Genomic DNA, 27,792 nt, shown 5'->3' with positions numbered 1-27,792 from the left:
ACCCATACAATGGTAAATGCTTTTTGCACCATTATAGATTGTAAATTGATCTATAATGGCCGATGGGCAAAGTAGCCTTATACTGTAATCTATTAACTACGCATACAAGCCCATCTTTTTACTTACAAGTACCAGATATGGGTGTCATATCATACAATATTCTTAATACGACTGACTTTGTATTTAATGTGAATTTAATAAAAACATTGTAAGCTACTAATTAGCCTATAACACTTTCATTGTACAAAAAGAGAGCAAAGAACGTTTACATTATCAAAGAACATTTTCACTTCAGTCCAGCGAGTTCAAGCACTCTCAAAAACTGCCATAATAATCTCTAAAGCTGTTTACACTGTGAAATGAGTATCTTATTTCTTACATTTGTACATCTTCACTTTGTTATTTCTGATGAGAGAATTAGTCAGAGAATTCAGTCAGCCAGCGCGCGCGGTGATGAAACATCGTGTTTCAGCAATGATTGGTCATTGCATTCATAAGCTCAACAGAATTGTATGTGATTGGTTATAATGCACAGTGCTTTAAAAACGCGTCTGGCTCTGGCTCTGGCTCTGTGTTTTTCTTTTTATATATAGTTTACCAGACAAACTTTGCATTTCACCCAAAATTGTTTGCTGTGATATGATTCTAAATTTAGGGGGCCAAGCTTGTTGACAGGGGGGCCCTCCCTAGTCTCCACCCTGGACTCTGTTCGTTGTCCTCCTCCTGGGTGTCCGTCCTGAACCTCCACCAGTATTGTCTGTCTGCCTGCCTTCCTGCCATCCCCTGTCACCATTCCACTTCCACTCCTTTGTCCTCCTCCTAAATACCCCTCCATCCCGTTCCTGCGGCACGAGGTTGCACCTTCCGCCTTATGTTCTTTTCCTGAGTTTTCATGGACTTTGAGTTTGTTTTCATTTATCCCATGTGTTCATTGACCCAGTTTCTGTCTCTCTTTGATTACATTAGTTAGTTCACCTGTGTCTTATCCTCACCTGTCCGTCCCTCGTTATTTTCCCTACTTAAGTTCTAGTGTTCAGTTTGTCTGTGTCTGGTCTATTACATCCATATGTGTGTCTCCTGCCTGCCTGTCTGTGGATTTACCCTCTTAAGGATTACTTAAAGGTTATTTGACTTGATCTTCGTCTATGTGCATTTATTATTCACCGTAGCGTGACACATACAGAATACATTTACGTAATTTTGTAATTATATTGGTTTTCGCTTATGGTAATCCAAAAGTATATGTGACCCTGGGACCACAAAACCAGTCTTAGGTCGCTGGGGTATATTTGTAGCAATAGCCAAAAATACATTGCATGTATTGTATACATCATATTCATCTCCTCCGCATCATCCTAGTGCCATTTTGAAGAATATCCACTGAACGCAAACAGCATATGCTCTTCTGTGTCAGCTGCGCCACACGGACACAGAAGAGCATACACTGTTTGCGTTCAGTGGATATTCTCCAAAATGGGGCTAGGGTGAGGCGGAGGATACAAATTTGAATAAAGGTTGTTGTTTTTTTTTTTTCTTTTGCACACAAAAAGTATTCTCGTAGCTTCGGAAAATTACAGTTGAACCCCTGATGTCACATGGATTATTTTACCGACCTCCTTGCTACGTTTCTGGGCCTTAATCATGTAAGGACCCTTGCTGTTTATGGAGGGTCTGAGAGCTCTTAGATTCCATCAAAAATATCTTAATTTGTGTTCCGAAGATGAACGGAGGTCTTATGGGTTTGTAACAACATGAGGGTGAGTATTTAATGACAGAATTTGTATTTTTTCAAGTAAACAAGTTTAATTTTTTCAATTTTCAAGTAAAGATCATGTTCCATGAAGATATTTAGTAAATTTCCTATTGTAAACATATCAAAATATAATTTTTGATTAGTAATATGCATTGCTATAAACTTTATTTGGACAACTTTAAAGGTGATTTTCACAAAATTTTGATTATTTTTTTTTTGCCCCCTCAGATTCCAGATTTTCAAATAGTTGTATCTCGGCCAAATATTGTCCTATCATAAAACACATCATACATCAATGGAAAGCTTATTTATTCAGCTTTCAGATTATGTATAAATCTTAATTTCATAAAATTGACCCTTATGACTGGTTTTGTGGTCCAGGGTCACATATTGTCTGAACACTTACATTTTAAGTGTTAAGATTTAAGGTTAAATCTTCCCTAAATAGATCAAATAGATTTCCTTTTAAGTTAGATTTCCTTTAGATTTCCATTTACAGTTAAACCTTTAAGCTAGTAACTCCAATTTTAGTAACAAATCAAAATGTAGTAAGTATGAAAACTATAATGTTATAAAACTCCACAGCATATAAATAATAATAATTAAAAAAAACATACAGAAAAAAATACAACACCATCCATGCTTTGATTAGTTTTTGATGTCATTAAGTGTTTAAATAGTAGCCAAACATCATTAAAAAAAACCCCACACTCATTCAAAAGCATCCTTAGGTCAGCTGGTAAAAACTATGAATATATTCTTGAATTGTTGTCCAGTGGTGCCAGATTTGAAAGTCTTTGATAGTATTTTATAGCGTCCACAGCACCCTGAACATACACAATAATTCATAACTGCATCATGATCATGGTTTAAAAAAAAGACATGAAAAAATTGTTTGTTAGTTTTTATTAAATTGATAGTAATAAAGTAGCAAAAACAAATGCACTCCCTTTTGAGGTGTATGTCACACATTTGAAGTATGTCATATGTTGACTTAAAATAATTTCATTTTGTATTAGCACACAGAAAGTAGCATGTTATAGACTGACACATAACAACGTAACTTTAACATCTATGTTTTTGACAGTGAAAATATATGAGCATGCAATAAAATAAAATAACAGTAGTGTTAACCACCATGAAAATGCACTGGACCCTGCAGGCATGTTTGCCACAAATGATTAACTAATTTTGACCTCATTTATTACCAGTCTGGATAAAGTAGAAAGAAACAACCATGAAGAGCACATATCCATGCGGCGATCAAAAAAGAAAAAAAACATTAGAAAAGAAATGCAATACTAAAAGTTTGCCAAAGCTTAAAACCTTTTAGTCGCCTGAGCTTAAGCGATAGCGCTTTACACTTTATTACTAGTTATAGCATGCAATAAATGTGAATCAGAAGGTATATTGGAAGACACAGTACAAATAATTGAAATGAATCATGCCTTGTGAACGTTCAAACAACCACGGAAAGACAATTAAACAGCTGGTAAACACATAACACTGCATTTACTTCAAAGTCATTAAATGTCCATAGCTGAGTATTCACAAGAGAAAGAAAAAGCATTTTGCATTTAATTATGCATTAATTATTTTATATATCTTTGAACTTAAACGGTCAATTATAAGAGCGAGAAAAAAACTCAGCACATTGTAGCTTTTTTTTATGTTTCAAAGTGAAGTAAATGCAGATTTTAAATATCACTTAATTCTGTTTAATATGTGCAGTTCGAAGAAAATAGTTACAGAGGTAATGTTAGGGTAAGGCATGTGGGGCCTCAGGTCTTAACTTTGCTTAGTGCCCTGAAAATGGTAAACCCACCTCTGAATAACAGATCTCACATCACTTAGATCTTCACTAAACCGATTAGAAATACTTTATAATAGAATAACACAAAATCCACAGGCTATTTGCTGCCATCATCCTCCTGTCATGGTTTGCTGGTTTGCGTTAAGAAAAACAAGCACTTCAGCAAAACAAGGAGGCCTTGTGATAGTGTTGCAGTCAAGAAGAAAATTACTTCACTCTTTGTATTGGTGGTAAGGATAGCAAGATATGATTTGGCCAAATTCTGAAAGAATTAGCCTAAAAAGTACACAAAGAATGATCCCTTTATAATTGCTAAAAAGCTTTTGGTGTTTACTGCGATCTCAAAAAGATTGACAAAACTATCTACACTACACAAAAAAAAAAAAAATCTTATTTACAAATGATCTTTTGCCAAAACAATTGTTTTGCCAATATTCTAACCCAGTGGGCAATTGATGTTGAAAAATGGATGTTGGCCTACATATACATTAAACAAATTTCAATGTAGGATTAACTCATCACACATATACCACTGGAAGAAATTACCATCCAAACTGAATTTAAAATTATGTTACAGCATCTTGATCAAATCTTGACTAATATGTGTCAAATTGATATCAAGGTTCCCACTGGGAAATTTTAGCTTCACATGAGGGTGTGCTTGATTTCATTTTAGCATAGCATGTTTTAGCACCCATGTAGATCCAGGCCTAGAGGGAACTGGTATTGATTACATGCTCTATAGTTAATGCATGCTGGAGTACTTGATAGCTTCCAGCAGCGCCGACTAATGGATGAACTACCCAAATATTCTATGCAAGCCCTAGGCTGACAGACGTTAGTAGCAGAAGCATGAAGACCATGAATTACATAATGAAACTGAAGTCGGGCATGAGTAAAGAGTGCTGGGAACAATTGTCCCATTGTGTCCCAACAATGGGACAATTGTCCCAACAATTGTGTAATTTTATACTTCCAATATGCCTTTAACACTGGGGGGAATATGAAGATGGATTCTGCTTTCAGCACAATCTCGCACACTCTACATTTTAAAACAGCTTACATTGTCAATGCATTAAGTTGTATTTAACACAGAAAAACGTTTAATCCTCTCCTCCTCCATACATGTCTGCCAGCTTCTTAAAGCGTGGGCCCCACTCATTGAGGAGGTCATAGTCTTGATCCTGTCCTGAGCTAGAAGAGTTGAGGGAGCTGAGTGAACCTGCACACGAGCCACCTCCTTCATAGTCGAACACCAGGAGGGTGTCATAGGGGGGTGCTGAAGGGTCTTCATCTGCAGTCTTCAGATTCTGGAAAAAAGAGTTGTGTTACTGTCATGCATAGAACCTTTTCTAAAAAGGAAATATTTATATGATTGTGGCCAGGTGGTTGGTTGCTTTTGCCATTGTGATTTTTTTTTTTTTTTTTTATGGTGCAATGTTTGTGTGCATTAAATGTAAATATTATGCATTTGATTCTTTTGTATTGGATCTCTATTTCTGATCCTCTAGATTTTTTAGATCAGTTTGTGTGACCTCTAGTTTTGTGTTAAATAATCCCCTGGGTAAAATTTCCAAGTTGTCCTAGTCTGCCTTTTTGTCAACAAAATGTTTTGTTCTGCTCTGAGCATCTTGCCACATTAGAAAGAACTGATGTTATATATGAAAAAACTTATATATGACTTACATAACCAATGAATGTGGCAATCTCCTCAGGGTTGGTTGGTCGAAGTCTATACTGAGGTGCAGGCAAGAAAATAGGAGCCACATCGTTTCTTATCACTTCAGGTCTGTTGTCCAGGCCTCGATGCAACACACTCAGATCATAGTTCTGTGTAGAAAATGTGCATGATATAAAACAGAAGCCAGACCTTAAAAAAGGAAGAACATCCTAAAGTCATTTAAAAATTAATTTAAATTTAAATACTAAACCTAACCTGATCATCTTCTCCACCACCTTCCTCATCATAACAGCAGACATTGTCTCTTATGTCATCATGTTCAGGAAGGAGTGGCTTTTTTATACTATTTGATTTCCTCCTCATGAGCAGCAGAAGTATAAGAAGTACTGTGGTAAAAAGAACATAAATTAACTTGCTTACAAAGAATGACACAAAATTATAGGATTAAAGAAATTATGCAAAAGTGATCATAGTTAATGAATACACTGAAAGTGTTTAAAGGGGTCATATCAAAGATGAAAAACTCCTCCCCAGCCCAGACATTAATGGATGCCACCTGACATCGTCTGCGATGTTTAAAAAAGAAGAAAGTGCATCTATTTCTCCTATTTCTCCATATGTACAGGGAATGATGCACAGGGTTAGAATACATTTAAACCTTAAAACAATCCATCTGTGTTCCTGCATCCTGTCTCCTGAGCTTAGCCTGAACCAACTATAAGCTTCACTTCAAGGTCATGTCAAATATCTGGTGACATTTTGAGTCAGCGGTTTTACTGAAGATCTGTTTTCCAACGCATCTTTTAGCCCTGTTGAAACGCAATGGCAAAATAAAAACAATTATGCTTTTCAGTTCCAAGTCCTGATTGTTTTGCCTTCTCTACTCCACCAAGCTACTGTTATAAACATCAGCACCTCAAAGTGATGATGTTACTGATCATTTCCTTGTATCGTGCATGCTGCGTATTACTGATATTAATTATATGGCTCCGTGTTATCGTCCGGGCAGAACTATTGTTCCAGCCACCAAAGATTCACAAATAACCTAACTGACTTATCTCAACTGCTCTGTGTACCCATAAATACACATGAACTAGACTAAATGACTAGCAACATGGGCACTATCTTCTCTAATACATTAGAAGCTGTTGCCCCCTCAAATTGAAAAAGGTTAGAGAAAAATGTACTGCGCCATGGTAATACAGTTATACCCATTCTCTCAAGAAAGAAACTCGTAATCTTGAGCGCAAATGGAGAAAAACTAACTTGGAAGTTTTTAGAATTGCGTGGAAAAACAGTATGTCCAGCTATAGACAGGCTCTAAAAGCTGCCAGGGCAGAGCATATCCGCAAACTCATAGATAATAACCAAAACAATCCAAGGTTCTTATTTATCACAGTGGCTAGATTAACAAATAAACAGACGCCACCCGATCTAAATATTCCCTCACAGTTTAATAGTAATGACTTTATGAATTTCTTTACTGATAAAATAGATAACATCAGAAATGCAATATCAAATGTATATTCTACTGCGTCTAGTATTTCAGCTTCATTCATCGCACCCAAAGAAAAAATGCAGTGCTTTACAACTATAGGACAGGAAGAGCTAAATAAACTTATCAGTGCATCTAAACCAACAACGTGTTTATTAGATCCTGTACCCACTAAACTGCTGAAAGAGTTGTTACCTGTAGCAGAAGAACCGCTTCTCAATATTATTAACTCATCGTTATCTTTAGGCCACGTCCCAAAACCATTCAAGCTGGCGGTTATTAAGCCTCTTATTAAGAAACCACAACTAGATTCTAATGAACTGGCAAATTACAGACCCATTTCAAATCTTCCGTTTACGTCTAAAATTTTAGAAAAAGTTGTGTCTGCTCAATTGTGCTTCTTCTTGTAAAAGAATTATCTCTATAAAGAATTTCAGTCAGGTTTCAGGCCTCACCATAGTACAGAAACTGCACTTGGTAAAATTACAAATGACTTGCTTCTTGCTTCAGACCAAGGCTGCATCTCATTGCTAGTATTACTTGATCTTAGTGCTGCGTTCGACACTATAGATCATGACATACTCATAGATCGATTACAAAACTATACTGGTATTCAAGGGCAGGCCTTAAGATGGTTTAGATCCTACCTGTCCGATCGCTACCACTTTATTCATTTAAATGGGGAGTCATCTCAATTATCACCAGTAAAGTATGGAGTACCACAAGGATCTGTCCTAGGTCCTCTGCTATTTTCAATATACAAGTTGCCTCTTGGTAATATTATTAGAAAATACGGGATTAGTTTTCATTGTTATGCTGATGATACTCAACTATATATCCCAACAAGACCAGATGAAACTTCTAAATTATCTAAGATAATAGATTGTGCAAAAAATTTAAAAGATTGGATGACCAATAATTTCCTCTTATTAAATTCAGATAAGACAGAGATATTACTTATTGGACCAAAAAACAGTACACAGAATCTCTTGGATTACAATTTGCAACTAGACGGATGCAATGTTACGTCCTCTAAAGTAAAAAATCTGGGTGTTATATTAGACAGCAACTTGTCCTCTGAAAATCATATTTCCCATGTTACAAAAACAGCATTCTTCCATCTTAGAAACATTGCCAAGCTTCGAAACATGCTACCTGTTTCTGATGCAGAAAAGCTAGTTCATGCATTCATGACCTCTAGACTGGACTATTGTAATGCACTGCAAGGTGGTGGTCCTGCATCTTCAATAAACAAGCTACAGATCCAAAATGCAGCAGCTAGAGTTCTTAGCAGGTCAAGAAAATATGATCATATTACTCCAATTTTAAAGTCTCTGCACTGGCTACACTGGCTACATATTAAGTTCCTCATCATTTACAAAATATTATTACTTGCCTATAAGGCCCTAAATGGTTTAGCTCCTGCGTACCTAACTTGTCTTCTACCACGCTGCAATCCAACCTGCTCCCTAAGGTCGCAAAACTCTAGACTTTTGGTAGTACCTAGGATAGCAAAGTCCACTAAAGGAGGTAGAGCTTTTTCACATTTGGCTCCCAAACTCTGGAATAGCCTTCCTGATAACGTTCAGGGTTCAGACACACTGTCTCTGTTTAAATCTAGATTAAAAACACATCTCTTTAGCCAAGCATTCACATAATGCATTTTATAATCTTGTACTGCAGTTATATCTGATCAAATATGCATTATTATTATTCTTTAGCTTGGGTTGAACAAATAATTTTTGCTTAGATGGAACAGCAGCTACGCTAATTATGTCTCTATTTGCTTCTCTGTTTCTGTCACGGGATTAACATCCCATGGTAACTAGGAATTACAGAAGCTTCAGTCTGGATCCAACCCTTAAATGATCTGAGATGACCGAACACCTGAGAAAAGATAATGCCAACCCCTCAGAGGACCTTAGACGATGCCAACGCTCAGACAACATACAGAATTACCCAATTTTGCCATAAGTTAAATATATTAAGGTTCTGCAATATATAAATATATTGTGGAAACTTAATTTCCTGTAGAGCTGCTTTGCAACGATTTGTATCTTAAAAAGCGCTATACAAATAAACTTGAACTTGAACTTCTCCATTCCACAAGTGTTGCTGCTATTGCTTTAACTGTTATTTCTTTTTTTCATGCACCTTGTTGATTTTGTCAAGTTGCGCCATACTAGAAGTATGAGAATTCGGAAACCAACTATGAAGGTGATATGACAGAGAACATTTCCTTATAATTTTACTTTTGTTCACTTGTTAAAAAGACTCTCTCCACACTGAGGCCAATAATGCTGTGATGGAAATAACAGTAGGAACTTTTAACTGGACTGCCCTTCCAAGTCGGAATTCCAACTCAGTATCTTGTAGAAATCGCAACAACTCCAACTTCAGGATCCAATATGGCTGTTCAGCGCATCGACATAAGAGAAACAGTGGTAATATATAGTTTATTAGCACTTATGTTTGTCTGTGTCTCAATAAACTCAGGGGTGCACAGTATTATCCAACCACCTCTATTTGGATATGGCATTATTTGTGCAAAATACCACTTTTTATGTGTTTTTAATCAACTGGTATTGCTAACAATGGATGTGTTCATCTTGGTTTTCTGATTTCTCTACTTGCACACAGTCCACTTTGCTCTGATGTCATTCCCAGCTCCGACATCCAACTTCGAGGTAAACGCAGCATTCGAGACATGTTCTGATCAATTTGTAGCAGGAAATCTTTGTTAGAATTTATGCTTTTTAGTGCACTAATTATTGATAGTTACAGCTGGTGTCTTTAAAAAGTATCCAAGTCACCTAACATTCCCTGTACATATTTAGTATCGAACTGTGTTGTAAAAAGTGTCTTCATTTTAAATAACAAAGATCATGAGGCAGTGTCAACTACACTGGACGTGGCAGCAATGTATTTTTTTTTTTTTTTTTACATTGAAGGGACCTAAGCGTAAAGATTTTGCAGCAAAAACAGATTGTTTAATACTAAAGGTCAGAGGTCACACCTGTGTTTTTAAGAAACCTTGAATAGTTTTAATATTACAAATGTGTAGGAAATGGCCCCTTTATTCACTTTGAATGCATGAATGAAGTAATTAAATTACATACGCAGCAGAGCCAAGATGGCTGCCAGAATTCCAAGGGATAGTGATAGTGGGGTCCCGGCTATATTTCTTTTGCATAGAAATTCATCTCCTTTGCAGTCGCACACAGTTGCTTGAATGGAGTTGTCTTGATACATGTCATTGCTATCATAAACCCTTAGGACAACATTGTAATTACCCTGCTCCAACACAGAATTAAGCATCAACAGAATCCCAGTTTCTATAATAGGCAAATAAATAGGTTAGTATAAACACCCAGACTTGAATTAGATATTTTTTCCAATATACATTATCCTTACTTGTTTCATTCATCCTTGCAGTCCAGTTTTTCTTTGTGTGTCCTTGGGGCTCAACGCTAAAGGGAGCAGCATAAGGAGGACTATCTTTGTCAGTTATAGAGAGAAGCACTGTGGCCTCACGATTGCAAATCTCTATACTTCCTTCGTTAATAATAGGAGCGTTGTCATTTACATCCTCCAATTCAATTACCAAGGTTCCTGTACCCGTTGCTGGATTTTCATCTGTATTTAAGCGCAAACTTATTGAAAAAGGCTATGCTAGCAATAATTCTCCTTTTAAAAAGAAACACAAATTACCATCATCATCCAGGGCCAAAATGATAGCTCTGTATGTGCCATCTTTGACTAGGGCAGATTCTCTATCCATAATACTCTTGACCTTAATCATCCCAGTGTCTTGATTTACATTTAGCCAGCCAGCAGGATCTTTGCCAATTTTATACCTGGGAGGAACCAGAATGTGTATATTCAGAACGAGATAGATATATTAGATAGATAGATAGATAGATAGATAGATAGATAGATAGATAGATAGTATCTAAATAACAGATTATTACCATATACACTACTGTTCAAAAGTTTAAGAAAGAAACTGATAATTTTATTCAGCAAGGCCTTCGTTTATAATGTTATAAAAGATTTCTATTTCAATTAAATGCTGTTTTCCAAACTTTGTTCATAACAAAATCCTGTAAAAAGACACTGTAAATGCAGTTACCATACACTTCAGCATTAAGTAACACAACAATTTTCAAATGTGATAAGAAAGGTTTCTTGAGTACCAAATCAGCACATTAGAATGATTTCTTTGTGATTGCCTCTGTGAAGAAGCTCCACCATAGCCTTGTGGTCAATGCACTGACATACAGTGCAACAGTGACACGAATTTGAGTCCTGGTGTGTGGTCTTTTCCCCAGTCCTATTCTCCTCTCTGTCTTATCCCTTCCCTTCACCGATTCTATTGTCTTCTCATAATAAAATCATAATGCCAGAAATGTAACTTTCAATCTTACTGATATCAAACTTTTGAACAGTAGTATATCTCTTTATTTATGTACAATATAAAGTGGTGCAACAGTTCTTACGTTATCTTCTGTGATTTTCCAGTGTCTGGTTCAGTGGCTGTATAAACAACCAAATCGCTATCGACTGGTAAATTTTCATGTCTGGAAATAACCTTCTCCTTCGGATTAAACTCAGGAGGTTCATTCACATCTTCTACATTCACCGTGACCGTGGCAGTGGAAGTGGGCAAAGAACCGACAAATGGATCGTCATTCTCGACAATCACAGACACAATGTACTGCTTGGTCTTCTCAAAGTCCAGGGGCTAAATAGAAAAGAAAGTGTCTTTTACTGAAGTATGTCATCACAACCAATTGCCTGGGCAAACAAATGAGCAACACACAGTACCTTCACAGTGGTGATGATGCCCTCCAGCTGGCTGGGTCCAGTACTGACATTGAAAAACCCACCCTTGTCACCGCTAATAATCCGATACTTGGTTGACCAGGCCGGTGATCCAACTTCATCTCCATCAGTAACTGGAAGTTTGGCCACTACATACCCTACTTTATTCTCTGGGATGGATACGGTGTGCTAAAACATAAAATAAATTATTTTATGCTGTACTGAAATGTATAATGTATAAAATGTATATAGTATGTATAAATAAAATATGTATAAAGTATAAACAGTAATATTGTAGTATAGCACTGAACACTCAACAAAACCAATCAGGTGTTTGTATGCATTACCGAAGCTTGCTCAAACTCAGGAGGGTTATCATTGCTGTCAGTAATTGTAATAACAGCTGTGCCAGTGGTTGACAAACCGTTTCCTTCCATGTCAGCAGCCACAATTAACAAAGTATATCTGGGCCATTGCTGAAAGAGACAATGTTTTCAGGTGATATTGTTTACATTAAATCATTCTTCACTACTGTGATATACATTCAATGGATTTCTCACCTCTTTGTCCAAGCCTGAAGAATTCACATGAATTCTTCCAGTAAAAGTGTTGATTTCAAACATGCTTGGATTTGGTGATGGTGGATGTAGGCTGACAATTTTGTATCTGATTTCGGAATTGTAATTACCTGGCTCATCTGCATCAGTGGCTGTGACTGTCATAAACTCATAACCTTCAGTGACAGAAGAATAAAGACTGATTAGGCACTATTGATGCACCTAAAAAAATATAAAATGTACTGTTTCCAGGAATCATTCAAATTAATGATAAAAGAATGATTAAAAGACATTTATTCTAAAGACTGACTGGTCATTTTGCCAACCTTTTGACTCAGCTTCAGAAACTTGTCCATTAAAAGGATTTTCCGTAAACACAGGCTTGTTATCATTCTGGTCAGTTACAATGATAGTAAGGTTTGTGGGTGATGCAATTTTTTTCCCATCTTCTGAAATGGCACGAGCATTGAGCTGAAGACATGGGATGCAACATAAATGTTAAATGCAAAATTCTAGTAATAATTTTCTAGTTCCCAAGTGAAATACTTTATTTGTTTACTTTTTTTAAAAATCCTGTAATAAATAAAGTTTACATATTGAAATAAATGTTAAATGAAAAAAAAAAAAAATTTATTGACTTGGAATTTACTGTTTAATTGATTTACAGCGGCACTAGAAAGTTTCTTAATTTTCAGTATTTCTGCATAAATTGTCACTGATGTATCGAGCTAAATATTTCAGGAGTAAATATCTTTGTTGGAGAAGGTATGTGCGCCTTATCAGTTTATTATGTTTTTTTACAATTTCATCTTCTTTTAGCATGTTGCTGGTTGTGCAACAGTAAACCGCTTACCAACAGTAAATTTCACATTCAAAATGCACTAAAACTACAAGAGCACTATATCTCAAAATCAACTCATTATTCCAGAACACTAACAAAAGTTGTCACCTAACAAGCAGACAATGCACAACAGTTTTGACAATTCAATACTTAATTAAAAAACATGATCACTGTAATAAAACTAACATCCACTTACCTCGTATGATGCCTTTTTTTCTCTATCCAGTGGCTGAGTCACAAAAAGATACCCAGTCGTTTTGTTAATAATAAAAATATTCTCAGGTGGCTGATCTGCGCCTTCACCTGTGATACTGTAGAGTATCTCTGAATCAGGTACACCACCTATCTTTGCCTTTAACTAAATGTAGAAATAAAATATATATAGACCTGTATTGATCAAATAAACCTTCACATATTGATGTAATTTTACAACTGTCATATCTTTATTTTTACACACCTGGAACAGTTTTCTGGGGAAACTACCTCTCTCGTTCTCAGTTATGCTATAAGGAGGAATAACCCACTCTCTCTTTCTTCTCCTTTGACCTGGTGAAAAGCTTGGAAACTCCACAACCAGAAGACCAGAGGGTATTTGCAACTGTAAAATTAAAAGATTTAAAAAAAAGACACATACTGCTTGAAAAACAACACAGAGTATTGTATCAGTCTTTCATATTATATAATTCTAGCTCATTTTGGATTGTCTGAGTGATCAAGATTACTTTTTGAAATTAACCATCCCTACTTAATAAAAAAATGAGTTTGCTGCCTCATTTAGTGTGCATTAATAATATAGGTAAAAAACAGTGTGAAAGACCCAGCAGAAGTCAGGCTTGTACTGTATTACACAGAATGAAGTGGCACATACCTGTGAAGCTGCATTCACTGCAGTATCCCTGTAACTGCCCTCGTCATGACTGTAGACATGCTCAACTCTTGTGCTTTCATCATATGCACTGAACATTACTGTCGGAAATCATAATAAAACAGGACAAGAAACAAGTCTTTATACAATGGATTTTAAACTAGAATCAATCAGTCACTTTTTGCAATGTGCAATGCAAAGTGTAACTGAATAACTGAAAACTTTTAAGTTACTGGTTTCAGGGCTACAACTCATTTAATCAGTTAATCAGTTTTATTTTTTTTATTTCAATAATCGGCTTTAAAATTTGTGTTTATGTTGCAATTTCACCATTGAATATTTCACTTTTAGTGATTAAGTGATTAGAGTGTTAAGAAAAAATACATTGCAGAGGAGGCCAGCTTCCCTTGGTATATTACAGTAATCAATCATTGTAGAGGCATAATTTATGTGATAATATTTTGAACTGCTCCCGCTGATTATCTAGCAACTATGGAAGGTAGAGTTATTGAACAAGCTGTCATTCCAAGGAGCAGCTGCTAATTAAAAATGAAGAACTCATGCCTAAGTTGGACACAAACAATCACCTTCACCAAATGGCTGAACCTGCTCTTTTAACATGGACCATTTATAGTTTTTTTCAACTTACTCACAAAATTTTTACTTGTCACACAATTTCTGAAACCTGACACTCAAACACCAGACCCACGCACCAAATCTGCAAAATCATACTCTAATTCTCAACCTTTGACTCAGTCTTCAATTTCAAAAAACACTTTTTGCAAAACACAACACACAATTCTCTATGTAACACACAAAAAATCGAACAGGAAGTAACTTGATTTCCTTTTTTTAAACACAACCAATCAAAATACCACACTAATTCATCAGTGCCTCACACTAACTCCTCACATGTGCAAACACTCATTGCTTTACTTAAAACTAAACAATCATGGCTTTAGAATAGGCCTATAAATACACATCTACTCAGCTACCTATGGTTGGTGCATTTCTTTTCTTTTGTACTGTGTAATACTGTATTCACATCCACAAATACTTACAGTAAAAAATGTTTGCTTCCAATCTTACTTTCGTGTTTACCATGAATTTTTCAACATCTCGCTGCCAATTACAGTTTTTTCAACTGCTTAAACACATTTTCAAAACATTGTCTCTCTTTTTCAAAACTTTACACACAAATCCAAGAATTGCACACACAAAATGTAAAATGCCTCACATCTCTGAAGCACTGCATTCAAAATATCACAAACACATCTAATAAGCAAACATTTGTCTTACGTTGCAAACACCTTTGCCATAATATTATATTTTTGGATATATAATATACACAGTTATTCAAAACCTGAAGTTTTTCTTTCATGAGTTCCAATGTACGTTTCTGTACAAGATTGAAAGTAATTGGCAGAGAGATGTTGAACTTCATGGTAAACACGAAAGCAATATTGAAAACAAACTATTTTTATGTTTTATTTTTGCTGTAAGCATTTGTGGTTGTGAATACAGTAATAAACAGTATGAAAGAAAAGAAATACATTGTTTGCATCCATTGTTCAAAACCTACAGTTTTTCTCCAGTGAATTAGTGTATGATTTTGCAGATTTGGTGTGTGGATCTGGTGTTTGAGTGTCAGGTTACAGAAATTGTGTGACAAGTAAAGATTCTGTGTGTAAGCGGTTGAAACAGAACTGTAACTTTAGAAGAACCTTAGGTTTTCAATAACTGTGTGTATATGATATATCCCAAAAAATATTATTATGGCAAAGGTGTTTGCAACATAAGACACATGTTTGCTTTTGAGATGTGTTTGTGATATTTTGAATGCAGTGCTTAATTTTGCAAGATATTTTGTGCATGCAATTCTTGGATTTGTGTGTAAAGTTTTGAAAAAAAAAGAGGCAAACTTTTGAAAATGTGTGTAAGCAGTTGAAAAAACTAATTGGCAGAGAGATGTTGAAAAATTCCCTATAAACAAGAAAGCTGTTGAAAAAAACTGTTGTAACTTAATGTTTTTATTAAATTGTGATCAAGTTAAATACAAATTCAAAGTCATATTAAAAATATGTTATGACACGGCACCCATATCTGCTACGTGCTTAAACAGACAGGTTTATGAGTTAATAGACTTTTAGCCTTGTAACGGAGTCAACAGAGGAAGCAAGCGGATCCATATGCCAAGCTTTATTCTCAAACATGGTCAAAACAGGCAAGGGTCGGACAATGGCAAACAGGTATTCAGAGAGCAAGACAGAAGAGTACTCCGATAAACAGGCGTAGATCAATCGATAGCGAACATAATCCAAAGGATGAGGCAAGCAAATAATCCACAGACAGATAATAATCCAGGCGAGGTACGAACAGAGTCCAAACAACAAGACGAGAGATAAATCCAAGACAGGCAGGTGATCAGGAACAGACAATAAGGCAAAACTAGACGTTACTAAACTGGACTAGAACTAGGAACTAGACAAAACTCAGACAGGAAACTGGCTCTGTAAAGTGCTATTGGAAAGTGATAAACGCAGACAATACTCGGGTTTGAATGGTTGTTTGATACTGATTTTTGTAATGTGTGTAATTGGCTGCAGGTGTAAACGTAATCAGTGAAATGGAACATGGGAAATGTAATCCGGAGTGACATGTAATAGTCTGTGTAATTTGAGAATCAATATAATGGGAGGGCGACCTCTGGTGGCAAGCGGACGGAAGTCCACAGACAGGATTCTGACAAGCCTTATCCTGAAGTTGGTTTAATCTATTGCTATGGAAACAAAAAATAGTCAGTTCAATGAAAAGTGGAAGTCAGGTTGAGAATGACTGGTATATGATCCAGCAAAGAGAATCGTGTACTGCACCCACTGACGGCAGTGAAGAGGTGAAAGACAAAATTAATTTGTTTATTGCACTTTGTTTAAAATATTTCATCAGTTAACTGTTTAAACAGTGGGGGAGGAGGAGGAGGAAGAAGCAGAAGGGCAAAGGCACAAGCAGTCTTGGATGAAAGGTGTGTCATATCATTTGACCATGTCCTTGTTGAAGGTCTGACTATGAGGGAGGCTAGGCAACGAGTACAGCCAAAGAGTCGCTTCATGGTTGCCTCAATAATAAGAACCTTCAGGGAAGACAACATGTAGGTGTACTTCAGACTGCTTTCTTCTGTAACTTTTGGAGTGCTGTACTCTGTGCTGTTACAGCACATACATGTACTGTAGCTGTTACACTATACTACTGTAATAAAAAGAAACACGTAAAATTGAATAACATACAGATATTATTTCTGTATTCTTTCCATTTTCCATAAAAAGATGTGTTACAATTACATTAATCAGTCCTTCTGTTTTTGTATGACACAGAGACAGCCTGTCCCAGACCAAAGAAGGGATGCTGGGGCAGAATAATTTTGTTGTTGTTGTTTGGCGTATTGTATTGTACAGTACATTGTTATCATGTGAAAAGGTTTTTGAGGGGAGAATCACAAGCAAATTATTACTGATATTAGTAGTATTGTTTTGAATTTATCTTACCAGTGTGTAAAACTATGTTATAGAGTGTGTGTGTGTTTGTGTGTGTTTTTGAGGGCTTGTTTGTGTGTGTTTTTGAGGGCTTGTGTGTGTGTGTGTGTGTGTGTGTGTGTGTGTGTGTGTGTGTGTGTGTGTTTTTGAGGGCTTGTGTGTCATGTGTGAGGGCAAAGTTCGGGTTTTCACCAAAATTGAATGGAGTGGAGAGCTTGATTTTGACCTGAAAATAGAAAGTTTGGGGAATTGGGTGACAAGTTTTGGATTTGAATTTAGATTTTTGAGAAAAGCAGGCATAATTTCAAGAAATGTGTTTATGCAATTAAGAAACACTTAAATAGACTGCATATTTTCATAAAAAGTAGCATTTAATGTGGTCTTGATTTGGGTGAGTACAGTGGTTATTTACATTTAAAAGGGTTGTAAATTTTCAACTCCAGTAAATTTAGCATAATATATTTAAGTTTAATCATATAAAACATAATTTCCAGTGAAAATGCTGTGTGAATAGTAACTTTGAAAAACCACTAGCCACAGCGGCTGGTGAGGAAAGAAAGGTTCACGTCAAGCCCTGGAAACTAGAGCCATTTTGTTTACCCAAAGTTTAGATTCAGAATGACAGTAATGCAAGTGTGAAAAGCCCTAACAAGACATTTAAGCACAAGACACTTAATTACAATTAATAATTAATAAAATTGCACATAAAGTAAAGTATAACCTAAGTATAATATAAGCATCTCTTCTGATATTTTCAGCAGTATCAGTTAAAGTACCAACAATGTTTGACTGCAGTGTCTTTATACTGCTGTAAAACTCAAAATTGTAAAATGAGATAAGAATAAAAAAAATACTCATGTTTAACTGATGGCTCTTATCTATCACTGTCCTGTACCCATACAGGATGTGGTGCACCGTTTCCCATGTACACATACTGTATATAAAATGGTGTTATGAAATGAGGGAATGCACTTTTTCACATTTTACAGTGTGTTTAGAAATCATAGAAACCACATAAAACAAATATTTTTAGCTATATTGTCAATTTCACATTGAATCTCCAAATTAATGTCTATTATTCTATTATCAATTTTTTTTCACAGGTAAGTTTAAAATATTCTAGTTGACCTCCTGACCTCCCAGGATGAGTCTTTTTTAAGGTGACTGTTCAGGTGGCTATAATTTCACACATTTTTTTTTTCTTTTAAATTGAGAGGCCACACAGAATAAGAACACTGTATTTACAAAAACATTTCAGCTTTAAGACGTGTTTTCTCAATATTTCAGCATTGCATCATTTACTGAACACATAAATTTTTTTTGAATTATCATTCAGTGGGTTATTTAACCCCAGTTTGGGAACCCTTGCCATAATGTAATGTTTAATGCACTTCATGTTGCTAATAATATAATTTTTTTCTTTGTCTTTATGTATTTAATTGCCTAAATTGTGTCATGTTTTTGTAATTGTGTAAATTGTCTAATTGCCTAAATCGTGTAATGTAATGAATTATGTTACTAACTATAATTTTTGTCATGTAATTTGGAATCAGCAACGGACTAAAATTTGTAAGTAATCTACCCAGCACTGCTAATAGAGAGCTAGTTAATAGTGAATGGTGTTTCCTAATCTAAAGTGTTATTCACAAACATAAAAGAGGAAGAAAAAAGCAAAGAATAAGAACAAGGATGAAAAGGGACCAGGAAGATTTGTAAGAATTAAAGGTGGTGGAGTGGGTGTAATGAGAAGATGGCTCTTCTTGAGAGAAGCTGACCAGAGAGTTCATCCAAACATAAAAACACAAGAAAAATTTACATATTGTACCTGTTCTTTTTACTCTTGAGGATTTTGCAGTTGGACAACAGTGCAACTCCCTGTATGTTGATGAAGCTGACTTCAGTCTCAAAAAAAAAAAAAAAAAAGGACAAGAGAGAGAAATGCAGGATGTGACTGGTCATTGTGCCACAGTTGCTGTCACTAGGCGATGAGAGAGCAAGGATGGAATTAACAGTCAAGAAAATGTTTTCCATGACGTATATATTGTGATGTAAACTAAATTCTCTAGCCAAAGAATTTTCTGAAACACATATGAATACATGCCAATTGCTGATTGGCTATGGCAGTCTGATGATGTTACAGGCATGCTAAAAGGCCATCTCCAGGGTCAGAAGGCTAGCCACACTAGCCTTCTGACCCTGTCTCCAGCTGGGGCCAGCTACAGGGTAGGAATAGGAGGCTGAAGGACCCTGACTGCAGCAGATGTATTTTTCAAATGCCACAATTTGAGCCTTTGCCTCCCTAAATATCTTGAACACCATCTCAATGGCAGTAGCAAAACGCCTGAAAAGCAATACAGGGACTTCAAGGAGGAAAGATTTTTCCCTCTCCTTGATCCTCAAAATTTTCAACCACAAGTGGCGCTCTGTAGCAACGATGGCAGCAAGAGACCGGACAACAGCACGGGCTGCTTGCTCGGTGGTACGGACGGTAAGGTCTGTGGTGCAGCGGAGCTCCAGGACTGAGGGCAACCCCTTCCCTTGATTGAGGTACTTCAAAAGATCGTCTTGATGCACTTGCACATATTTGGAAAAGCTTAGAATGAAGGTGAGAGCCTTAAGAGGATTCCAAGCCAGAAGAGAGATAGCTTGCAAGAATCTTTTCAATCTGAGGAGATCTCTCTGCCAGAATAGAAGAGGCCACCAAGTGGGCTGCACGATCAGGCATTAAAAAAATAGAGCTAGAGGGTTTGAGATAGGGATAAACCCGTCCAGTACAAAATCTCTCATGTTCTCTAGAGATCCCTGAGAGCCTCCCTCTCCCACCTCCTCTCTTAAAATCACTCAGTTCCTCAGCTCTGCCTCTGCTGATTCCTGTCAGTCCCTCAGCTCACCCTCAGTCAGATCCGCCTTGGTATGCTCCCTCATCTCCACCGTGGACTATTTGATTTCCCACTGATTTGTCCCTCCGGCTTTGTCTTGGTCAGCTGCCAACCTACCATTGCCACAGGATTCCACCTACTCTGGCTTCGCCTTATGACTCATTCGGGCTCCTCCCTGAGGCTCAACCATTTTCCTCAGTCACTCCGGCTCCACCACGGTCTTCTGGGTCCACACCTCCACCTCAGTCCAATGAACCTTCAGTTCCACCAAGGACCTCCAGACTTGCATTGTCACCCTGGCTCTGTGGCTCCTTGGCTCCGTCTGGGTCTCCATATCCATCAGCTCCATTGCAGGAGCTCGTCTACCATGCCTCCTCCCTCCTGCGACTCCACCACGGGCCTCCTTCCAGGCTGGGTTCTGGGTTACAATCTGGCTCCTCCTGCTCCTGATTCCTCCCACAGTCTTCACTGCCTTTGTTTCTCCTACGTCAACTTCTGTTCCAGCCCTTCTCCTGATCCACACACACACACCTCCTGAGCCCTTGCCCTCCATTCTCATTTGGACCTTATATTATTTTTGGTGCAAGGACACTCCTTTCCAGGAGGGGACAAAATTGTTTTGGTTTTCTCTGTGTTCTGTCCTGTTGTGACTGAGTTCTCTAGTTAAATTCTATGGTTACTAATTAGTCCAACACCTGTTTCTGTTACCTAATTCTCTTTGATTACATTCCTCATGTATTTATGCTCTGAGTTTACTTTATTCCATTGTCTGGTCTCGTTAAAGTTACATCAAAGTAGGTTGTGTATATATTTTCTTTGGTTATTTCGCCTGGATTATTAAAGTATCTATTTCTGAAACCATTAAGTATATATATAGTTTTTGTATGTGTATACTAGCGTATGCGTATGGTTGAACCCATAGCCTTTCAAAGTATACTCCGTTTGATAGAGTGCACAAACGCAGGCAGTCGGAACATGTGCTCTAGAAAGTTTCATCTTTGTCCAGTGTCATTTCTAATTATCTCCAGTATTTGTTGCTGTTGTTGTTCCGTCTCTTTAGTTTTGTTTTCTACTGTGAAACAGCAGCCTGGGCAAGTGTTGGCACCTTGTGGAACTGATAAGTACAAAATAAATTCGACCTGCGCATACAAGTATGTGTAACCCTTGGCTTAAAATATTAAAAAGAAACCCGACTACGCCACCTAGGTTAGCACCCAGGAAAAGAATAAAATAAACAGTTACCCCAAAAATATGAAACCCAAAAGTTACAACAATATGAAGGACCCTGCTGGTTCGGGTTGGATCAAAGACAGAGACGTGACTTACCAAAAATAACACGTTTATTTCACACCAAGGGATGAATCATAAATCAAAAAGATTATTCAAATTTAAAAAGTCTCATCAACAGTTTACCATTTAAATACCCACAGTTAAAAAGAGACCATAACAGACCCTGCTGTCACAGAAGGGACAAACCCCACAGCAAAACAGTGTCTACAAATTCATAAAGCAAGTGACAAAGATAACAACAACAAAAATACACACTCCCTTTCTGTTAAGCTTCAGTATTACGGCTCAACCGGCATTCACCTGTGGATATTTATACGTACCGTTTAAAAATCAAGCAAACTGTTCTAGCGAAACAGGATACACATAGATTACTTTAATAAACTTACATAAAAGACAAACATATCCAGACTTTCCTCGCATCATCACACAAATCAATTGGGCAAAATAATCTTATGGAACCTCGGTGGAGCACGATGCTTCACCGTGACGATCACGCAGTCAGCGGTGCACGCCAGGCCGCGGAACAGAATGCAACAATATACAGCACAGCAATATGAAATACGTAAAACACCAACTAAAACCAACATTAAATGAAACTGGTACGAACAGCGGTAATGAATACAGGGATAAGAAAACAACAGCTAGCGTTCTCAGGCCACACCTAAAACACAAATATAAAAACAAATTTAAATTTCAATAATGAATTCCCCCTTTTAAAACCCAAAATAAACTTCTTACCTCCGAGAAGAAATTCATAAGCTACAGCAGACTCTACATGAACTGCGCTTGCCACTCCACGCACCCACTCCTAATGGTAAACATCTTTAGACAGTGATGGCTTACGAAACAAACTATAAAACAGGCGACAACTCACCAAGGACGGGATCGACAAAGACTATAATTGACCACAGAGTATGAAGACATGGTAGAGAAGTCACACACACACACAAGCTTTACCCAAGATCTTTTAAAACAACGTAGATCAATCAGCTTCAATCAATGAGCCACACAGGTGTGCTCAATGATACTACGCAACGGCACCAGTGGGAGTGTCTTGCCATCGGGGATATACCCAAACATTACGAAAAGATTAAGAAACTAAACCTGCCACATATGCATTGTTACAAAAAATCGGGTGGTGTGCATACTATTCTGGTGATGAAATTTGTGTCAAGCGCACATGTATGCAGACCATCGCGTAAGCTTAAAAACCAAAGTATACTTTGGCCTTTAGAGTATGAACTATCATGAATTTCAATGTGCACAATGTTTCAGTAGTAGGGTTGCCACCCATCTCTTAAAATACGGAATTGTCCCTTAATTAAAGAGAAAATGATGTGTCCCATATCAAATCAATACGTCACACGATTTGTCCCGTATTTTACAAAGGCCAACACATAGTTGAATCAACAAACAAGTATTTTGCACCGTTTATAATACTAATAGAAATTATAATGAAATCAATTTCATAAGAAGTATTAAGGCTTCGTTCACACAGTCAGTTTTTGGGATTGACAACTACATTTTCTTTACAGGTGTGAGTCTCGAAATGTCCCGTTCACACAGCAGCTTACAGTTGAATTTGGAATACTGTCTGTGGCCACGTACACACTTAATGCAGGGTGCAGGTGACATCCAAGCCCCCACTCTTGTGGTTGGTGTTGGCATGCCTGATTTCAGTATCCATATGAACCTAAAAAAGGGTGTTCTGCTACCACATCAGTGTACAACCTTTCTGGGGGTAGTCATGAATTCTCGCACAATGCGGGCACGTCTGTCTCTCGCACGTGTGCATTCATTACAGACATGTCTGAATTAGGTCAAAACGGGACGTCTCTATGTACCGTATTCCTTACCAGTAACCATAACTTCTCCGTCACTGGACGTTACCGAAAACACAAAACACATTACACATGGTAGACACGCGTTTGTGCGGCAGAGCGGCTCTCTCGCGCTGTATGAGGTGACAGACAACTACCCAACAAACACAGAACATTCCCCTAATGTTCCCATATGGTTATTTTTTTTGGGGAACCAAATAAGAACGTTCTAGGAACGTTCCCTGTTGGTTATTTTTAGGTTTCATTTTATAACTTAAAAAGAACCTTCCCAGAACGTTACCTGCAGGTTATTTTTACGTTTTATTTTATAACCTAGAGAGAACGTTTCCAGCAGGTTATTTTTAGTTGTCATAACTATGTAAACTAATTAAAACTTTGCAGATGTTTCTGATTATTCTAATGCTGAAATGTATATTTTTTAATCATAAACAAACAATTTTTTGCTGAATTTCATGTCTGAAATAAGCTTTTAATAAAGTGTAGACATCAAAGTAGTCAAATCGCATTATAATGATAATATAATTAAAATTGTATAACTGAAATTAAGCCGAGGTTAAGCGTAGTCTGAAAAGCATACCATAAACAGCGGGTTTGTTTGTATGTTTCTTTACAGCGCGCCTCTGATCTGCACGCGCGTCCAGCACGCGCTTTTCTCCTGTGTTGCATATAAAGCCGCGCACTCGCATAATTTTAAAAATTAACGGTCGTTTTCTTTTACTGACTGACTAACGCTCGTGTATTGATCTCTTTATTGAATAATTACTTATAATTAATAAATATTCGAGAGTAAATATTGTGATTTCAGAGAGATTTGACAAGTAATTGAAGAGAACATGATATTAACTGAGAAGTTTTTGTTTACGGACCAAAAGAGAGAAGCACATCATCGTTAATTCAGTGGTAAGAAATGAATATTAAAGTCAAATAAATGTTATTCATTTTTAATGTCTGTAAAAATAAAATTCACATTTTTAAAACCCAATATTTTGTTGAAGTCATTGTTATTTGGTGCTTATACAAACGTCTTGTTTCAAACTATTGTTTAATCATCAGAGAGAATCAGAGCACGTCATACGGAGCATTACATGAGATTGAATTATCTTAATATGTAAGATTTCTTTATTATAGTACCATGTACCACATAATAACTCAGATATTACGTTTACTGATGATTGAGGTCCATATCTGTCCGTCTTCCATACCGCTTACGGGACTCGGGACGGGTGTGCTGGAGGATTACTGACAGCAGCGGTATCGGAGTAAAGAGATTAGGAGAACGTTCTGGGAACCTTCTAGAAACGTAAATAGAACGTTCCCTTTAGGTTAGGAGAACGTTCCTGGCTACCCAAAAGGGAGTTCTTGAGAACGTTCTGGGAACCAAAAATTGTTAGCTGGGTAACGTTAGTTGTCCACAGTCCTGTTCCGTTCACACAGCGCGTGTTTTCCGAGAATGCGGTTGTGAGTCCTGGAAATGTACAGGCTTGAGTTCGGTTACAGAAAGCGGCTGTCACACCTGGAAATAACCGAACCGTGTGTGAACAGAACCGTATTAAGGACTCAAATACAGGACTGACAACCGTATTCTGCTGTTGTCTTGGCCTGCTCACAACACCTTATTTTGGGTAAAAAAAAAAAGAAAAAAAAAGGAAAAATAATAGACTAGCTACTTCTCTCTAAGTTGTTTTTCTCTCTCAGTGCATGCATAATATTTATGACAAAAGATTTTTAATCAGAATTTATTATATAATAATTCCTTACCTTTCTAAACATTATAGACCTCCTACAGGTCACACTGCAGTTTTGCAGTTTTCTGTAAAATATATTGCTAATCAATAATTATTATTATTTTGTTTAATGTTTTTAATAATAACAATAATGAGAATTATTAGTAGTCATATTGATATATAAAAATAACATTTTTGGCCAAATTGTGCAGCCCTACAAAAAGGCATAACAAACTAAAGAAAACGTCTGAAAATCTTTGTAGTTACAGTTCACATTTTGTTTGCAGAATTTGTTTAGATTTGGAATTCACTTGATATTGCCCCTCAGAATAGTCTTTCATAACGTCATGAAGTTTTGTTACACGTCAATGCTATTTTTCATTAATTTGAAATTCAAGATTTTTATTTGTCACATACACAATTATACAGGGTATAACCAGCAGTGAAATTTGACAAGTAATTGAAGAGAACATGATATTAACTGAGAAGTTTTTGTTTACGGACCAAAAGAGAGAAGCACATCATCGTTAATTCAGTAAGAAATTAATATTAAAGTCAAATAAATGTTATTCATTTTTAATGTCTGTAAAAAAGTGAAAGAATGATAAATTAAAGTGAAATGAAAGTGAAACTGAAATGAAAGAATTATAAATTAAGAAAGAATGATAAGTTAAAGTGAACATGTGCTAGAGATTTAATCCAAATGTATCTTTCTGGAGCAGAAAAAAGGATTTCTGAATGATATATATATATATATATATATATATATATATATATATATATATATATATATATATATATATATATATAACATTTATTGCAGTAGTATTAGTAGGCTACTTGTTTTAATAAATGCAATGATACCTATTATCACAGACAGACTTGTCATACGAGCTCAAACTGAGCCACATTTAGTGTGTTACATTAAATAATTACAGACCCAGATCCAATGTCTAATGCAATAAAGTTTTTAATTACTACCGTCCAGCTTAACGTTGAAGAAAACGGTTCCACTTTTGTACAACTTGTTCAAATTCCCTTATATATTTTTCCTAAATTATTTCACAGCTAATTAGACCTAGTGTATACGTAAGAATATAAAAAATATCTTAAAGCATTCTTCGGTGTGCCCTATTCTATATCAAATGATTTTAGATTTTGAAAACTGCCTACCTGCTCTTCTGTTTACTTTAGAGGCGAGATCCTCAGCAAATGCGCACGAAAACACCTGCGAAAAAACATTCCATCGATATAATTGCTGCACATTTACACATTTTATGTTTTTATTATAATTAAATAATAATATCATTAACAGCAGAGAAAAATAGTTAGTAAGAAACCTATGAGCTAGGAGATCAAATCTTACCTGACAAAGGAAAGTAATAACGCAACACGGCACAACCCCTACAACCTCCATTACACATGCAAAATGTCTGCGGGAAAAATATCATGTAATTGTATTCCACCGTCCACCGTCTATAGGCTATTATTTTAAACTAAATGCAGCTGTTCTTACAATCTAACGTTAAGCTCAGCCAGCGTGCAATACTCTGTTCTGAACAGTCTACTCCCTCCAGGTGAAGTTCGATGCAAATGTTTCCTAAGGCTGGATGTTTTTCGTGTTGCTGCTTGTTCAACTGTCACTTTCTCATGGTGGTAGCGTGAAAAAACAAAATTCCCTAGTAAACGTTATCATAAAAATGAGAATTCACTGGAAAACGTTAACATGACTGCACTTCAGAAAGTCGAAGTTTTCTGTTCAATATATGCAACAATAGTTCATAAGCACTTTTATAACATTTTATAAGAACTGATCTTGTAACTATTGATTCGAAAATAGCAAATGCAAGCAGGTGCATTCAGCTTTAAGTTTTTAAATGAAGTTTCAGGCGCTTTTAATGAAAGAAAACAGCTGCTCTCTTTCATGGTCAGTTCCAGGGTGTTATTCTTGTCAGCCCATGTGGATTCTCTGGCTACATACATTATCCATGCCCAGGAAGAAACCAGCCTCTCCAGCTGTGTTATACATGCCAAGGGGCATTCTGGAGTTTTATAGCTGCTGTTTTAAATAAATTACATATATATATATATATATATATATATATATATATATATATATATATATATATACATACTAGAAGATAAACTTTTCAATTTGATGCATTCATTTATGTGGACATGCTACAATACATTTTCAGTGTAGCCTGCATTTACACCAATGGGGGTATGTTTTACTGTAAACACACACTGGACAGCATGGATGTTACAGTCTTAAAAACACTTTGCTTTCTTAAACTGTTAACAATTCAAATATTTCCTTTCTCTAAGCTCTATAATTCAGTTTAGTAATTTTTACAGTAGCCTATATACACCACTGTAAAAACTCTTATAAAAAGAAAAGAAAACTAGTGCAGTCTACAAACGGAGTAAGGGTGCCCTCTCCAAACATTATTATGTTTTTAAATACAGACTGGCAGATATTTTAGAATACATCAGGAGCGGATATCAACTGATTCTGTGATTAGCCACATTAGCAAGTGAACAGATGATCCTGTCCCAAATGTTAGTGTGGCATTTCCCAGCCAGAAACCCTTAGGCTTGCAGAAAGACAACAGTAACAGATTCTATTACAGATTTGACCTCAAATGATTGTTTGTGACATTTTATTTTGAATTTTTTTATTTTTTTGTTAACTAACG

The 27,792-nt window shown here is 36.4% G+C and overlaps 1 protein-coding gene across 1 annotated transcript; it reads right to left on the bottom strand.

Annotated features, from left to right (window-relative positions):
- Positions 1-2,663: 2,663 nt before the first annotated feature.
- On the bottom strand, positions 2,664-26,667 carry LOC306885533 (B-cadherin-like). Its single transcript, XM_079442127.1, has 16 exons — positions 26,460-26,667; positions 26,267-26,321; positions 13,833-13,930; positions 13,422-13,562; positions 13,161-13,322; positions 12,450-12,594; positions 12,127-12,299; positions 11,914-12,042; positions 11,570-11,755; positions 11,242-11,486; positions 10,454-10,599; positions 10,157-10,378; positions 9,862-10,077; positions 5,503-5,633; positions 5,253-5,396; positions 2,664-4,876 (listed from the first exon to the last, which is right to left on the bottom strand). Exons 1-16 carry the CDS (start codon positions 26,508-26,510, stop codon positions 4,670-4,672), a joined length of 2,451 nt encoding a protein of 816 aa, XP_079298253.1. The 5' UTR covers positions 26,511-26,667; the 3' UTR covers positions 2,664-4,669.
- Between the last annotated feature and the right edge of the window lie 1,125 nt (positions 26,668-27,792).

This window comes from Barbus barbus, assembly GCF_936440315.1.
Source record: "Barbus barbus genome assembly, chromosome: 1".
Lineage (NCBI taxonomy): Eukaryota > Metazoa > Chordata > Actinopteri > Cypriniformes > Cyprinidae > Barbus > Barbus barbus.
The sequence above is the reverse complement of the archived record's forward strand: the minus strand, read 5'-3'. Positions and strand labels throughout refer to the sequence as shown.